Source organism: Anolis carolinensis, chromosome 2 (assembly GCF_035594765.1).
Source record: "Anolis carolinensis isolate JA03-04 chromosome 2, rAnoCar3.1.pri, whole genome shotgun sequence".
Taxonomy (NCBI): domain Eukaryota; kingdom Metazoa; phylum Chordata; class Lepidosauria; order Squamata; family Dactyloidae; genus Anolis; species Anolis carolinensis.
In genome coordinates, this window is record NC_085842.1 from 194,981,513 (window position 1) to 194,997,460 (window position 15,948).

At 40.3% G+C, this 15,948-nt stretch overlaps 1 protein-coding gene across 4 annotated transcripts in view; it reads right to left on the minus strand.

Moving 5' to 3' along the window:
• Window positions 1-15,948, minus strand: part of LOC100566600 (A.superbus venom factor 1) — a 111,490-nt gene that overhangs the window by 56,440 nt on the left and 39,102 nt on the right. For all 4 annotated transcript variants that reach the window (XR_010003201.1, XM_062971468.1, XM_062971469.1 and 1 more), the window contains exons 13-19: window positions 13,940-14,134; window positions 13,514-13,675; window positions 13,284-13,413; window positions 10,844-10,894; window positions 9,590-9,701; window positions 5,721-5,806; window positions 4,140-4,279 (exon numbers count right to left, since the gene is read on the minus strand). Coding sequence is in view for 3 of the 4 variants with exons in the window: in XM_062971468.1 (XP_062827538.1) it covers window positions 4,140-4,279; window positions 5,721-5,806; window positions 9,590-9,701; window positions 10,844-10,894; window positions 13,284-13,413; window positions 13,514-13,675; window positions 13,940-14,134 (876 nt within the window). In the remaining variant the exon portion in view is untranslated. The remainder of the gene's footprint in view (window positions 1-4,139; window positions 4,280-5,720; window positions 5,807-9,589; window positions 9,702-10,843; window positions 10,895-13,283; window positions 13,414-13,513; window positions 13,676-13,939; window positions 14,135-15,948) is intronic.

Consider the following 15,948-nt stretch of genomic DNA (forward strand, 5'->3'; position numbering starts at 1 on the left):
TTTTCCAAGTGGCTTTCTACTCTACTAACACTGTTGGTGGTGAAGGCATTTGTTGTTATTCCTATCTCCTTTCTAGTCAACTCTGACTCATTTCATTCTTCTCATAGTTTACTTGGCAATATTTATTCCGAGGGAGTTTGCTTTTGCCTTTCCTTTAGGCTGAGTATTGGCTTTCTCCCTTGGTTTGCTGAGGGGGGCGGGCGTTTTGCTCCCTTCCATTAAGGAGAGCAAGAAAATATTGCCCCAGCCAGGCCAGCGAAATCATGTGGCCTCACCCAACATCTCACTTTGGCTCCAGTGCTGACCCACCCTCCCACCCGCTAACAGTGTACTTTAGTGGTCGCCATTGTGGCTGGATAGAATTTTTTCCCATGTTCTGGGGGGGGGGGGGTTGCCTACACTAGGCTGTTTCCTTATGGATTAATTGGTGTGTCTGGGTCTTAAATAGGCCATCATGCGGAAAAACAGGGATAGGTTCACATCCCAGTGTACACCTAAGACACCCCTTTGTGGTGTAGACCAGGAATGAGAATCTTCACCTGTGATTTAAATAACAAGGTGAGAGCGAACGGAAATGGCCTTGGAGCAGGGAGAATTCTGGTCTCAATATCCTCAAGAATTGGGATGGAATTCTCCGTCCATTTCCCTGAGCGGTTGCTCTGGAATCAATACAGTAGAGTCTCACTTATCCAACACTCGCTTATCCAACGTTCTGGATTATCCAACGCATTTTTGTAGTCAATGTTTTCCATATATCGTGATATTTTGGTGCTAAATTCGTAAATACAGTAATTACTACATAGCATTACTGCGTATTGAACTACTTTTCCTGCCAAATTTGTTGTCTAACATGATGTTTTGGTGCTTAATTTGTAAAATCATAACCCAATTTGATGTTTAATAGGCTTTTCCTGAATGCCTCCTTATTATCCAACATATTCGCTTATCCAACATTCTGCCGGCCCATTTATGTTGGATAAGTGAGACTCTACTGTAGTTTGTTGCATCCAGGGACCCGGGTGTGTCACCCATGTTAGGTGAGGAGTAGGTCTTGGATGGCCACTGCCTCGGCTTATTCCACACCAAGTTCATGTCTGGTTTGCAGGTCACATAGAAATTGATTGATAACATTAACAAAAGTTACCCATAGTTTATTCCACACTGTTGTGTTTACTCGTTATTTCGGTGGTTTGGTCAAGCCATACTTGACCAACTATTATTATTGGTGAAGAATGGCTTTACCAATTATAATCGTTTGACATTACATCAACTGCTTGGCTGAATGCTAGGGGGTACTGGATTTTTGATACACTTTTGATACATTTACACTTCTCTATTAGAGGATGCCACAACAAACTACAGATCCCAGGATTCTACAGAATGGAACCATGGCAGTTAAAAAGGTGTTAAACTGCTAGAATTCTGCAGTGTAGTTGACTTCTCAGATTCCTAAACTAATGCTCAACCTACTACAGCATGCTGGCTGTGGTACAGATATATTTATTATCAAAACAAAGACAAGACTTGTAAGGCATACAAGAGTGAGGCATACAGGAAAGGCAAATAGGGGTATTTTGTTTGGGTTTTTAGTGGGGGAGTTTGAGGGGGAGGCCCAGAGTTCTGCTCCATTTACTATGTAAGACTGCTAAAATGAATGGTAAGGATGTTGCTGTGACCACCTGCAATAGCTGTGGACATTTTGTGTTCTTGCTGGAGGATGTGGAAAGATATACCTGCAGCAAATGCAAGATGGAGTCCCCCTTAGAAGAGACATATTTAGGAGCAAGAGGTTTTCTTGGGCACAACACAGTGGAAGAGAAATCTACAAGAATGTCTCTGGTAACTACCCTGTTTCCCCAAAAATAAGACATCCCCTGAAAATAAGACCTGGTGGAGGTCTTGTTGAATTGCTAAATATAAGGCCTCCCCCAAAAGTAAGACCTAGCAAGGTTTTGTTTGGAAGCATGCCCAACGAACAGAACACCAGAGTATGCAGGATTGGTCAATGTACGTACCATAGATTGTTGTACATGGAAATAATGGTAGTAACAAAAAATTCTTGAACAGATTCGCAGTTTGTCTGGTTATGCTGGTTTGTGATGACAATTACTGTACAATATATAATAAATGTTCATTTTTTGTTCAACAATAAATGTGAATTCTTCTTCATGAAAAAATAAGACATCTCCTGAAAATAAGACCTAGCACATCTTTGGGAGCAAAAATTAATATAAGACACGGTCTTATTTTCGGGAAAACACGGTAGGTCACTCCCAAAACATTGGAGGTAGACACTTACAGGGAAGTGATAAATACAAGTAGAATCATTCTGTCAGTTGATGTGGAATAGCAAGACGTATAACAGCCCTTTTCCTTTGACCATGTGCAGGTGTCCCTGGAAAAGTCAGCACATGGAATGGCCTGTGCCAAACCTCCAAGAACATAGGTGGTGATGGAAAAGGACTCCTTGCTAAGGGAAACAGAAACAATAGTTTGCAGGACTGACACAATAGCTTGAAAGGTATGCTGTCTACCAGAAGCAAGCCCTTTTCGTTGGTCCATGTGGGAATCAATGACACTTCTAGGCATAGCCTTCAGGAGATCACATAAGACTACAAGGTTATGGATAGGAAGTTGAAGGGCCTTGAAGCAAAGACCATCATTTCATCTTTCCTGCCAGTTCAAGGACACAGACCAGAGAAGGATAACAGATGTGAGCAACTGACTTTGCCTATGGAGCCACTGGCAAAAGTATTTTCATAACTGTTGGCAATCATATTAGAGAATTCCTTGTGAACAGGAAAATTTCCAGCAGACTGGAAGAAGACAAACCTTCCCATCTTCAAAAAAGAGAATGAAGAGGAGCCAAACAATGTTGATCAACTTGACATCAATACAACAGGAAAGATTCTAAAGCAAATAATTAAGCAGGTAGTCTGTAAACATTTAGAAAGGAATGTCACACTAATAAAAAGTCAACATGGTTTCTCAAAAACAAGTCATGCCATTATCTCTTTTTTAAATGGTTACAAGTTTGGTAGATGTAAGGAATGCTGTAGATGTAGCATATCTTGATTTCAATAAGGCCTTTGACAAGGTTCCCTGTGATATTCTGACAAAGAAGATAGGAAAATGTAAGCTAAATGATATTGTTAAATGAATTGAGAATTGGTTGACTGTCTGAACCCAAGAGTGTTAGTAGATTCCACACAGAACATGAGTCATCAGTGTGATGTGGACTTTAAAAAGCCAGTGCAATTATGGGCTGCATCAGTAGAAGTATGATATCTCAATTGACACTCTATTCTGCTTTGGCCAGTCCTCACCTAGAATACTGTGTTCAGTTCTGGACACCACAATTAAAGAAGAACAGTAATGAACTGGAAGGAGTCCAGAGAAGGGCAACCAAAATGGTAAAAATTCTGTAAGACAAGCCTGTGAGAAATAGCTTAGATATGCCATATTGAGGAGATTAAAGTTTGTTCTTTGCTGTTCTAGAAATTAAGAGATGGAGAAGTGAATTCAAATTGAAAGCAAATAGATTTCATCTAAACATTAGGCCATCTGCCAGGAGTGTTTTGACTGGTTTTTCCTGCATGGCAGGGGGTTGGACTGGATGGTCCCTGTTGTGTCTTCCAATTCTATTTCTATGATACTGTGATTCTACATTAGCCCATGGTATTGATCCTTCTCTTGTATTCTAGGGAGGCCACCTTTTCTTGAATTTTTACTTCATTCATTCTCAAATGTTGGGAGTGGGGGGACTTTATTTTTCTCCTGTTGAACTTGATGAAAACCTTTTATTTTCAGTTCCTCCCAATCTTCTATGATTTTGCACATATTATCTCTTTTTTGTTTGCAAAAACTACAATTTTACAAAAAAAAACACCTTTAGCTATTTGAACCAACTACCATTTTGTGTGTGTGTGAATTATTATTATGGACTGGAGCATGGATTAGTTGCTCACCTCTTTTTTTATTAATAATCCTGTTTTCTGTGTTTGTGCCGAGTTATAAATGGAATGGTTGGTTATAGCTGCAGTGACATTAAGCAAAGAAGCTACTACAGTTAGTAACCTTTCATGGCTTGCTCTTCACTGTTAGAGATTACAAAGCTCTGTCCAAAACCATAAACCTACCTTGATATTGTTCCTTCCATAGTTGTAGAGAATAGCCTGGATCTCAATCTGCTCATTTCTAACTACTGAGTAAGGCATCCTGAGGTCAATAAAGAAATCTTTCATGACAGTTATTTCATAAGGGGCAGCCACACAGATGCCTGTAAGGAAGATAGACAAAGAAGGAAGGTGACTTAGAATCAAAATTAGCCATGCATTAGATCTAACAAGCATTTTGTAAGTTTGCAAGGTAGACTTGTGTGCATCCTACCCAGAGGCAGTTCAACTACCAGGCCAACTAGGCAGTTGCCTGTGGCGCCATCTTGTCGGGGGCACCATTGAGGCAACTCCTGTCTCCTGCGGCCTGTCTCCGCCACTGCGCCTCCCTCCGCAAGGAAGGAGCCGAGGTCGCCGCTTTTGCTCCACAAAGCCCTGAATGCCTTCCTTTCTTGCCAGGAAGGCATTCAGGGCTTTGCAAAACAGAAATACCGCCAAACGCCTTCCTAGCGAGGCCTTCCCGTTCCGCCCAGCGCTCCAGTGAGCAACGGACGACCCAGCACTCACCGGGCGGCCCAGCACTCACCGGGTGGCTCAGCGCTTGCCAGAGTGCCCGTGCTGCGCCTCCCGCTGCCCGTGCTGGGCCCGCCTTTGGGGCCTTCAGAGATTGTGAGGTAAGCCCATTTCAACTGTGAAACTGCCTTCCCCATTTCGGCCCATTTCGGCACATGTTGCACTTTGCCTGGGTTCTATGAATTAGTCTCCAGTGTTAATATTGTATGTTTTATGTTGATTTTAACGATTGTTTTTACTGTAATTGATGTTTTTATTGGATAACTGTTTTATTGCTGTGTTTTGATATTTGATTGTTTTATTGGGCAAGGCCCCATGTAAGCCGCCCCGAGTCCCTTCGGGGAGATGGGGCGGGGTATAAAAATAAAGTTGTTAATAATAATAATAATAATAATAATAATAATAATAATAATAATAATAATATTAGTGGGGTTTATATATCTGTAGAAGGTCCAGGGTGGGAGAAAGAACTCTAATTATTCACCTTGATAAGGATTTAATGGCCCTGTGGCTTTAAGGCCTGCTTTCTTCTTGCCTGGGAGAATCTTTTTTTGGGAGGTGTTAGCTGTCCCTGATTGTTTACTGTCTGGATTTCTCCTGTTTTCAGAGTGTTGTTCTTTATTTATTGTCCTGATTTTAGAGCTTTTTTTAATACCGGGGGCTATCTGCGTTATCTACGTCCACACTGCCCTATATCCCTGTTCAATGTTTGGTGCTAAATTCGCAAATATAGTAATTCCTACATAACATTACCATGTATTGAACTGCTTTTTCTGTTAATTTGTTGTAAAACATGATGTTTTGGTGCTTAATTTGTAAAATCTTAATGTAATTTGATGTTTAATAGGCTTTTCCTTATTCCCTCCTTATTATCCAACATTTTCGCTTATCCAACGCTTTTATTTTTCAGTGATTGGTTTGGGGTGGGGGGGGGATGCCAAAATTCTGTTCGCCTACACTTGAAAAATATCCAGGGCCGGCTCTGATTACCTCCATAGTGGTTCACTCTTGGGACCATCTAGGATACTTTACCTTTTGTTTCTGAAATGCTCACAGCCAACACCTCCCAGGTTGTGATGGAATCCTTCACTGAAAAATAAACTCTCCTGGATGAGATTCTAAGTACAAGAAGAAATATGTTATGTCATATTTGCAGGCAGAGGTTATAATATGCAGACTACAGTGGGAAATAGATGTGCTAATTTGTATGTGGCGGCTGCTGGCCATATAATTCTTCTCTACTTCTTAAATTCTAGGGCAATTTCTCCATGTCCTTATGTCACAACATTGTTTTCAATGGCCACCAGTGAAATAGAATGGCAGTGGTAAGCGCACAACATACCAAAACAGAGGTAAGCTTTTCCCAGACATTCCAAAAAAGAAAAGTGTCCACATATTATATGTATATATTTGCTGTTTCCACAAAACAACAACACCTTTATTAGGTTAACCAAAAGTACAGAAAATGTATCATGCAAATTTTCAAAGCTCCACTGGCTTCTGCATCATGCAAAATGTTAAACTTTTTATTGCCTGGGTTTTACAGGCTAAATCCACAAAATACCTGTTTTGATCTCATTAAAAAATCACTCTCCTATTTCAATTGAAAGTAAAATTGTTATTAAAAGCCATACATTGTCCCCACTCCATATTACAAAACTACAACTTGGCATTTCTATCATGTCATATCTTAACTATATTGGATTATTTTCAGTCACACAACTGCAGCAGCTGAAAGGTTTTTTTTCCCTACCTAGCAAATATTTAAATATACAGTAGAGTCTCACTTATCCAACATAAATGGGCTGGCAGAATGTTGGATAAGCGAATATGTTGGATAATAAGGAGGGATTAAGGAAAAGCCTATTAAAGATCAAGTTAAATTGTGATTTTACAAATAAAGCACCAAAACATCATGTTAGACAACAAATTTGACAGAAAAAAGTAGTTCAATACGCAGTAGTACTTACTGTATTTATGAATTTAGCACCAAAATATCACGATGTATTGAAAACATTGACTACAAAAATGCGTTTGATAATCCAGAACGTTGGATAAGTGAATGTTGGATAAGTGAGACTCTACTGTAGATATATTCTCACGTCCACATAAATGGATAGTCTTGTCTTAGCATTCTGACCACTCACTTGCACTGGATGGTTCTCACTTGCCACCTTTCCTTTTGTTTTCCCTCTATAACCACATTATTATTATTATTATTATTATTATTATTATTATTATTATTATTGTATTATTTTTATTATTATTGTTATTGTTGTTATTGTTGTTGTTATTTATACCCTGCTTTCTCTCTCCCAAAGGAGACTCAGAGTGGTGTAACATAAAAGCATTAGCATATAATTGAAAATATACAAATATGCAAACATTAAAACAGAATTAAATGTAAACAGTATTAAAAATTCACAGTTAAAATCCACTAAAACATAATCTCCCCATCCCATCTGTATATGTATAAATATGTGTATAAGCACTCTGTTCTGTAGAATCCCAAGCAATAATGTAAGCTGCTTCCATCCCCATTGAGTGCTGCCTCCTACCAAGAACTTCACTTGTCTCTCCCTTTACTTCTCTCCCACAAACTTGAAAGTGCTGAGCTTTCTGTTCCCACAATAAGAGGATTGAAAGCTCACAGCCTCTGTCCTTTTCTGTCCTACTCCTTCCATCTGTCCTTGAGACCTACAAGTGACCCAGAACTCCTCACCCCTGCAAATCATAGAATAATCATAGAATAATAGAGTTGGAGGAGACTACATGGGCCATCTAGGTCAACCCCCTGAAAATGTGGAAAAATGACTGGATTTAACAAAATAACAAATATTTGATAAAATATTAATTTTAATAATAAATATTTTATTATTTCTCACACCCAGTGAGCAAAGAATCCCAGGCCTCTGAAGTGGGGCAAAATTTATAGTGGGAAGGATACCAAAAGGTTTTGTCTTCACATTCATGTCTGACAAACATGATGTTGAATTCTTTTTTTTTTCAGTTCAGCATATGCATGTATGCAGATATCTGCATATTTGAATAACCAAAAGGTCACAGGGCTTTTGAAATACAGGCAGTCCTCAAGTTACAAATATCCGACTTACAAACGACAATGACACATAGTTACGAACTGGGGTGAGACAACAGTGAAAGAAATCTACCCCTTGAAAGGAAAATGTACTCCTGAAAGAGTTATTATCATGGGGGAAAGCTATCTCAACCAAAGCTTTCTCACCAAGCCTTGTTTCCACTAAAAGCCATTTTTTTTTCAAAATTCAATTGTCACAGGGACAGAAAGTGAGATGAAATCTTCTGAACAGGGGCACAGAGAGCAAAGCAAACACCACAGGGGTTAACTCTGCAATGTGCTATCCAAATCTTTTTTTTTTTTAACTAGATTTACCTAGTTCTGACTTACACACAAATTCTACTTAAGAACAAACTAACAAAACCTATCTTGTTTGTAACTTGGGGACTGCCTGTAGTGGCATTCTTCCACATATTTGAAAATGCTGGGATCTCTATACATGCGTATGCTGAACTAAAAGAAAGTCCAATGCAGAAAGTTCTGTATGCAGATGCCAAGGTAAACTCTTTTCAGACATTTCCCACTGGATACTTTGCCCATCTCCCAACCTTATACAACTAAATGTTAGCTCTGAAATGGACACGTCATTTCTAGCCCACTAGCTTTCACTTATTTGTGATCATCTGCACATATACACTAAATGTAAAATAAAAATAGTGACACCACACTTTCCAGACCTACTATATATAAGGTAAAGGTAAAGGTAAAGGTATTCCCCTGACGTTAAGTCCAGTCATGTCCAACTCTGGGGGTTGGTGCTCATCTCCATTTTTAAGCCCGAGAGCCGACGTTGTCCGTACACATCTCCAAGATTATGTGGCCGGCATGACTGCATGGAGTGCTGTTACCTACCCGCCAGAGTGGTACCTATCGATCTACTCACATTTACATGTTTTTGAACTGCTAGGTTGCCAGAAGCTGGAGCTCACCTTTCGGTCAACAAATTTAGCATTTCAGAGGTTTAACCCACTGCGCCACTGTATATACTTAGTTTTAAAATTACCCCCCCCCCCCGGCCGCCCCCAAAAGTGGGTTGACATATTCAAGGGTCAATGTAAATGTAATGGAATAATGTACCTTCACTCTTACAAAGAAAAGGTGACATCCCTTTTTCTGAGCAGAGCTTAGTTTGTTCTGTGAGAACCTAAAAGAAAAGCCAATCCCAACAGGACAATAGAGACAGCAGGGAGACAGCAGACACCATAGAATGACCCTCAATTTATCAACGGATCATATCAAAATTTTGGCCCCCAAATTTAACCACTCACCAACCTTTCCAGGCCTCCAAATACCTACCCCCTGATTCTACACTAATACCAATTCAGGACAAGTTTTAATTAGGACAAGCCAATTAGTCTTAGAACTAACAGTGTAAAAAGTAGGGGTTTTTTTAATTGTGTTAAAACCTGGTGTCTAAAAGAACTGCTTTCTCTTCAAAGCAGGAGGAATGTAATGTGTTCCAACAGGATCACAATTGAGATAAGGACTGATCATTTTGCATATATGGATTCAGCCTCTGTCTGCCAGTGCCCACATAGCCAGGAGTGGCCTCTGTCTACATGGATATCCCTCCAGACAATGACAAAAACAACTTCTTGACAAAAGAAGACCTATGAGTTTAACATCCTGTTTTCTTTTTCTTCTCCTGTATGATTTTTAACACCTTTGGCTGATGGAGAATCCAATGGAGCTGGCATGGTGTATGACAGTGAACTCCATTTAGGATGAAATCTATGGTTTAATTCAGTTTGCCTCCAGACTGAAAAGTAGTTGCAATAAAGACAAGGACACAGAAGACATTTACCCTTTATCGTTAGGAGTGCCCATCAGTACTTTTGTTTCCCACAACGTGCTCTCTGGAAATTCAGTCCTGGAGACAATATAATCCTCATCTAATATAAACTCCTCATTATCACCTAGGAAAACACAAGGCAGATGTAATTGTAATTATCTTGGGACTGGGATTTCTCCTAAAGATGGGTGATACAGACTCAAAGATTGACTTTTTGGAGACTTCGTTGTTTTAAAGAAGAATAAAGATGTGGCCTAAGGGAAAATAATGGAACTCACCATGTTTTGGTAGCTGCTACTTCTGATTTGTGTGTGTGTGTGTGTGTGTGTGTGTGTGTGTGTATGTGTCCATATTATACTATGTAACAAAATTTGAAAAAATGTGTTCTTGTTTGAAAGTGTTATTTCCTGTTTAATTATGTGGTACTTACTTTGAAAATAGTTGTTATACTCCAGAAACTTCATTTTGTTGCTGCCACAAACTATGTTGAAATGGTTGAGACTCTGAGATGTTCATTGAAAAACTATAGCAAAATGTGCTGCATGATATAGCAAAAAACAATGCTTTGCCATGTTTTTATGATAGAAACAATAGGAAATGATATTTATTAGGAAATGATATTCCTAATAACTAATTAGGAAATTATATTTATAACCCGGGAACAAAAATTGTGATATATAGTGTTATCTGCCACTTCAAATCTGATATGAAGAGACTGTAGCAGAGCTAAAGTTCATAATACATTTTTTTTCACTGATGTGTGTGGCCAATCTCTAAATCCTCCAGCATGGTAGTTCTAATGAGGACGGAGATAGGCTGAATGGTATCTGGTGGATGGACAGTGTTAGATCTCATTTAACATAACGGATTAAAACTTGAAAAGGTCAAGGGAGGCACCAAACAGACAAATCTTGCTAGCACTCAGGTTTTAAATATTGTAACAATTAAAATAACTCAAATAATTCAATACAGCAGTACAGTAAGGAAGAATTTTAAAAAGAAGACAATTAAAGAAATATGATAACGTGACATAGGAAAGATGAATATCTGACATCCTTTGGAGACCCAAAGGACTTTCATTGAGGATTCATATCCTATCTCACACACCTATCCACTTAGTCCAGTATCACCAACAGTGCTTTACAATGGCTCTCCAGAAAAATGCCCTCCTACAACCTTGCAGCTTGAATGTTCTTCCAGTGCATATTTTACAACATTATTTAATCAAGATCAAATATTCTGGGATCTTTGTCACTCATCACGTACCTTGTATGGAGCGACGCCTTCTTCGCCTTGCAACCTGAGGGCATTTTATATCTGGCAGCAAGTTTAAAAAGAAGACATTATTAAAACAAACCGACTGGATCATTGATGCCCGCCATCCCAGTCGCATTGATGAAAAACAACAGGAAAAACTCAGCCGCTATCAGGACCTCAAGATTGAACTGCAAAGACTATGGCAGAAACCAGTACAGGTGGTCCCGGTGGTGATGGGCACACTGGGTGCGGTGCCAAAAGATCTCAGCCGGCATTTGGAAACAATAGGCATTGACAAAATCACGATTTGCCAACTGCAAAAGGCCACCCTGCTGGGATCTGCACACATCATCCGAAAATACATCACACAGCCCTAGACACTTGGGAAGTGTTCGACTTGTGATTTTGTGATAGGAAATCCAGCATGACTATCTTGTTTGCTGTGTCATACAATAAAATAATAATAATAACAACAACAACAACAACAACAACAACAACTTTATTTTTATACTCTGCCCCATTTCCCCGAAGGGACTCGGGGCGGCTTACATGGGGCCATGCCCAGATACAACAATATAAAAGCAAGCAAAACAATGAAGCAAATCACTCAACAATAAAAACAACAATTTGAATAATCTTGACAAGAAAACTCTGGGATTGGGTATCTAGCCCTAAATCTGAAATGATTTGAAGGCACACAACAGCAACAATTCTAAACAAGCATTAATTATACCTTACTTGGAAAGTGAGGTGCTTGAAAACTATTTGTAGCCCCATGGTTTTAAGCCTATTTAGTTTCGGCCCTTACAACTCTCAAGTTGTGCAGGCCTGATTTAAACTATAAAAATAAGGCAGTTTGGCACAGCTCAATGCTATGAAATCATCAGAGTTGTAGTTTGATGAAGTACCAGCAAGCTTTGGCACAGAAAGCGAAAGACTTTAGAATCAAAGAGACCTCACGGGCTATCCAGTCCAATCCCCTGCCAAGAAGCAGGAAAATCACATTCAAAGCACCTTGTAAAACTACCATTCATATGGTACAATAGCATTGCCACGTGACAGTTAAAATGGTGTCAAACTGCATTATTTCTACAATCTAGATGCACCCTTTGAAGTTAAAGTTTTATTAGCCTTTGTTGATTTGCAAGATGTATTGGAATGCAATGTCCTGAAGGATGCTGGGACACATGTTTGCCATCTCCAAGATCCTGTACCCAATAGCCTTTGACAGGCGTCCTAGAGCATACTTTTTAGACCATTTGATGATAGTATTCAATGTTGTAGATCACCTAGGCAGAGGAAGGAAGAAAGAAGGAATGGGGAAAAAAGAAAGGAAGGGAAGAGAAATGGGAAGAAGAGAGGAGGGAGGGAGGGAGGGAGGGAGGAAGAAGGAAGGAAGGAAGGAAGGAAGGAAGGAAGGAAGGAAGGAAGGAAGGAAGGAAGGGGAAGGGGAAGGGGAAGGGGAAGGGGAAGGGGAAGGGGAAGGAAAGGAAAGGAAAGGAAAGGAAAGGAAAGGAAAGGAAAGGAAAGGAAAGGAAGGAGGAAAAGATGGGGAAAGGGACAAAGGGAAAAGAAAGAACAAAAGTAAAGAAGAGGAAAAATAGGAAAAGAAAGGAAAGAGGGAAAGGTGTATGAAGGAAAGGAAGGGGGGAAGGAAAGAAAGAGAAAAAAGGGAAAGGAAGGGAGCAAGAATAGACAAAGGAAGGAAGGGAAGAAAACAGGAGAGAAGAGAAAAGAAAAAAAGAGAAAAGGGAGGGAGGGAGGGAGGGAGGGAGAGGAGAAGGGTGTATCAGGGAAAGCAATGGGAAAAGGAATGGAGGGACGGGGGAAAGGAGAGAAGAAGGTGTGTAAAGAAAAGGGAAGTAAGAAAGAAAGAGTCAAAAAGAAAATACTGGGTATATAGGCTAGACCAGGGGTCCCCAAACTAAGGCCCGGGGGCCACATGTGGCCCATCAAAGCCATTTATCCGGCCCCTGAGGCGATGGCTCCCTCCTCCTCCACCGAGGAAGGAAAGGCGCACGCCTTTCTCACCTCCTCCCTGCCTGGTGTGTGCCTTCCAAAGCTTTGCTTGTTTATAATGGTATTTTAATTATTATTTAATCAATTATTATGGGGTGCTTTTCTAGTGCTTTTGGTGCACAAAGGTAGAAGGAGGTTGGACTAAATGGCCCAAGGGGTCTCTTCCAACCCTCTTTATTATTTTTATTATGATTATTATTAACATTGAGGCTATATTTGTTCCCATTTTGTTTGTTTTTTACTTCACATAAGTGTGCATGGGAATTTGTTCATAGTTTTTTTTTAAAAAACAAACAAACTATAGTTCGGCCCTCCAACGGTCTGAGGGACTGTGAACTGGCCCCCTGTTAAAAAAGTTTGGGGACCCCTGGGCTAGACAAATTAATTTTCAAAGCTAACATTCCATGATCTGGTCATATCCTACTCCTACCTGATCTCTGTTTTGTGGAAAGCTTGTTGCTGGTTTCCAGGGCCAACCCAGCATCTTCAAACACACCCACATTGTTCCTACCACTGCCAGCAGTACAGCCAATGTCACTATTTTCTACTGTGTCCCAGATCTGGAAGAGAATAGGCTCCATGAAACAATGTATGATTTCAGCAAGTCAGGAAAAACTTCAAGATCTCAGATGTCAAACCCCATGGAATTCTATGCCTTACCTTAGTCTGACTTATCTTACTCTTTTTGTACAGGGCATAGACAGCTTTGTCCACAGCCACAAGGCCAACCTGAGCATTTGCGTCCCCTTCCACTATTATCTCCATGTTGTTTCCCGGCCAATGAATGTGATTGTCAGTCTCAGTTGCTCCTTTCACAACCAGCTGTCCGGAAAAAGCAACAAAAATGTGGAAATTGCAGGGCTGAAGAAAGTGCTCTTTTTCAATCACTTCCAAATATGGTTTGAAAGCCCCTGCCCACATCATCTCTCAAAGTTAAACAAGGCTACAGACTGGCTTCTCCAGCACAGATTGTTTAATCTACAATCCACAGAAAAGATCATAGTTTGCAAATGTTTGCTCCAACACCTCTAAGAGAGGATCTTGCACTAATATTGATAAATAATTACAACAGATTGGGTGACCTACCGTTCCCATGCAGGTGTCCTTCACATCCACCCAGACAGAGTCAGCCACAATCTCCCTGTTCCCCACTTGGTAGTAAGCCACAATTCGGAAGGAAGGGATGAGATTTGGAGTAATGGACAGAGACATAGTCACTGGATTCTGCCCGGCAGACCTGGGTTGCCTCCCAACCTTGATTATCCTCCCTTTACTCAAGATCTGATAATAAGCAAGACATATAGATTAATTAAGAGGGATGAGGGTTGCTTTAAACCAGGGGTTCTCAAACTTTCAGCTGTGGAGCCCTTTTTAAAGCAAAAGTTTCTCGTGGAGCCTCAATAAATGTTTATATATTATATAATTATATGTATCAGGCATGGGCAAACTTTTTGACACATTGTGTTTTAAAATTTCACAGATGGGCCAGGCCAGTGTCAGATAGATGGAGAGTGTTTGTGTGAACTAGTTGAAAAAAAGTGAACACATTCCTATGCACACTGCACATATTTCATTTGTAGTGCAAAAAAAATGAAAGCAAGAACAATGCAATATTTAAAATGAAGAACAATTTTAACCAACATAAACTTAACAGTATTTCAGTGGAAGACTCCAGGGGCCATCCAGTCTAACCCCCTTCTGTCATGCAGTAAAAGCACAATCAAAGCACCCCCAACAGAAGGTCACCCAGCCTTTATAATAATAATAATAATAATAATAGAATTCCCAGCAGTTATCCAGTTTTAACTACCTTCTGCCATGCAGGAAAAGCACAATCAAAGCACTCCCTCAGCAGTGAGAGGGAAATGGGGTTTTGGATGCAAAGCGAAGGGGACGATCTGGGTGGAGAGGACAAGGCCATGGGCAGCAAGGGAGGCAAGCTCTGAGGATTAGCTGGGAATGAATCCCACTGGAGCATTGCAGCACACCAAAATACCTGGGAGTTGCTCTGAACTGTGCTCTGACTTACCAGAAGCACTGCTTGAATATCAAGCAAAAAATGGGTGCCAGAAATAATATCATACGAGAGCTGATTGGCACAACCTGGGGATCACAACCAGATACAGTGAAGATATCTGCTCTTGCGCTTTGCTATTCTGCTGCTGAATATGCATATACAGTGTAGAATACATCTCACCACACTAAAACAGTGGATGTGGCTCTTAATGAGACATGCTACATTATCACAGGATGTCTATGCCCCACACCACTGGAAAAATTATACTGTTTAGCCAGTATTGCACCACCTAACATTCGTCGAGAAGTAGCAGCCAGTAATGAAAGGACCAAGACTCTGGCCCATCCTCTGTTCGGATATCAGCCAGCATGACAACACCTTAAATCAAGAAATAGTTTTCCAAGATCTACAGAGATACTCGCAGGAACCCCTCAGCAAGTGTGAGCCCAAAAGTGGCACACTAAAACCCGGAACCTCAATCAATGGCTAATACTGGATGAGAAGCTCTCTCCTGGACATATAGAAGACTGGACGACTTGGAAGGCACTGAACAAACTGCGCTCTTTCACTACGAGGTGCAGAGCTACTCTTCAGAAATGGGGCTATAAAGTGGAGTCTGCAACATGTGAGTGTGGGGAAGAGCAAACCACAGACCACTTACTACAATGCAGCCTGAGCCCTGACACATGCACTGTCAAGGTCAGATGCCAGCCAGTGAATGTAAATACAGTTTATTGCATAAACAACTCAAAAAAGCTCATAAAACAAACACAGGAGCTTGCAACACTTAAACTTCAGTGTGAAAAAGGCATTAAAACTGAAAAAAAAACTCCAAAAATACCAAACCGGAGTATAATCCGGATTATCCAGAGATATAATCTGGATTAAAACAAAACTGCTTAGATTCAGCTCAAAATTGCAGGATAACTTGAAGAAGGCAAAACAAATTGCGGGCTGAATTCCCATGGGTCCAAAATAAGCAGAACCCCAACTGGGTAATAAAATAGAGTATTAAGGTTCAAAACAAACAATGTCCCAAACCGGGCCAAACTCTGCCGCCGGAGCGCAAACAAATCAG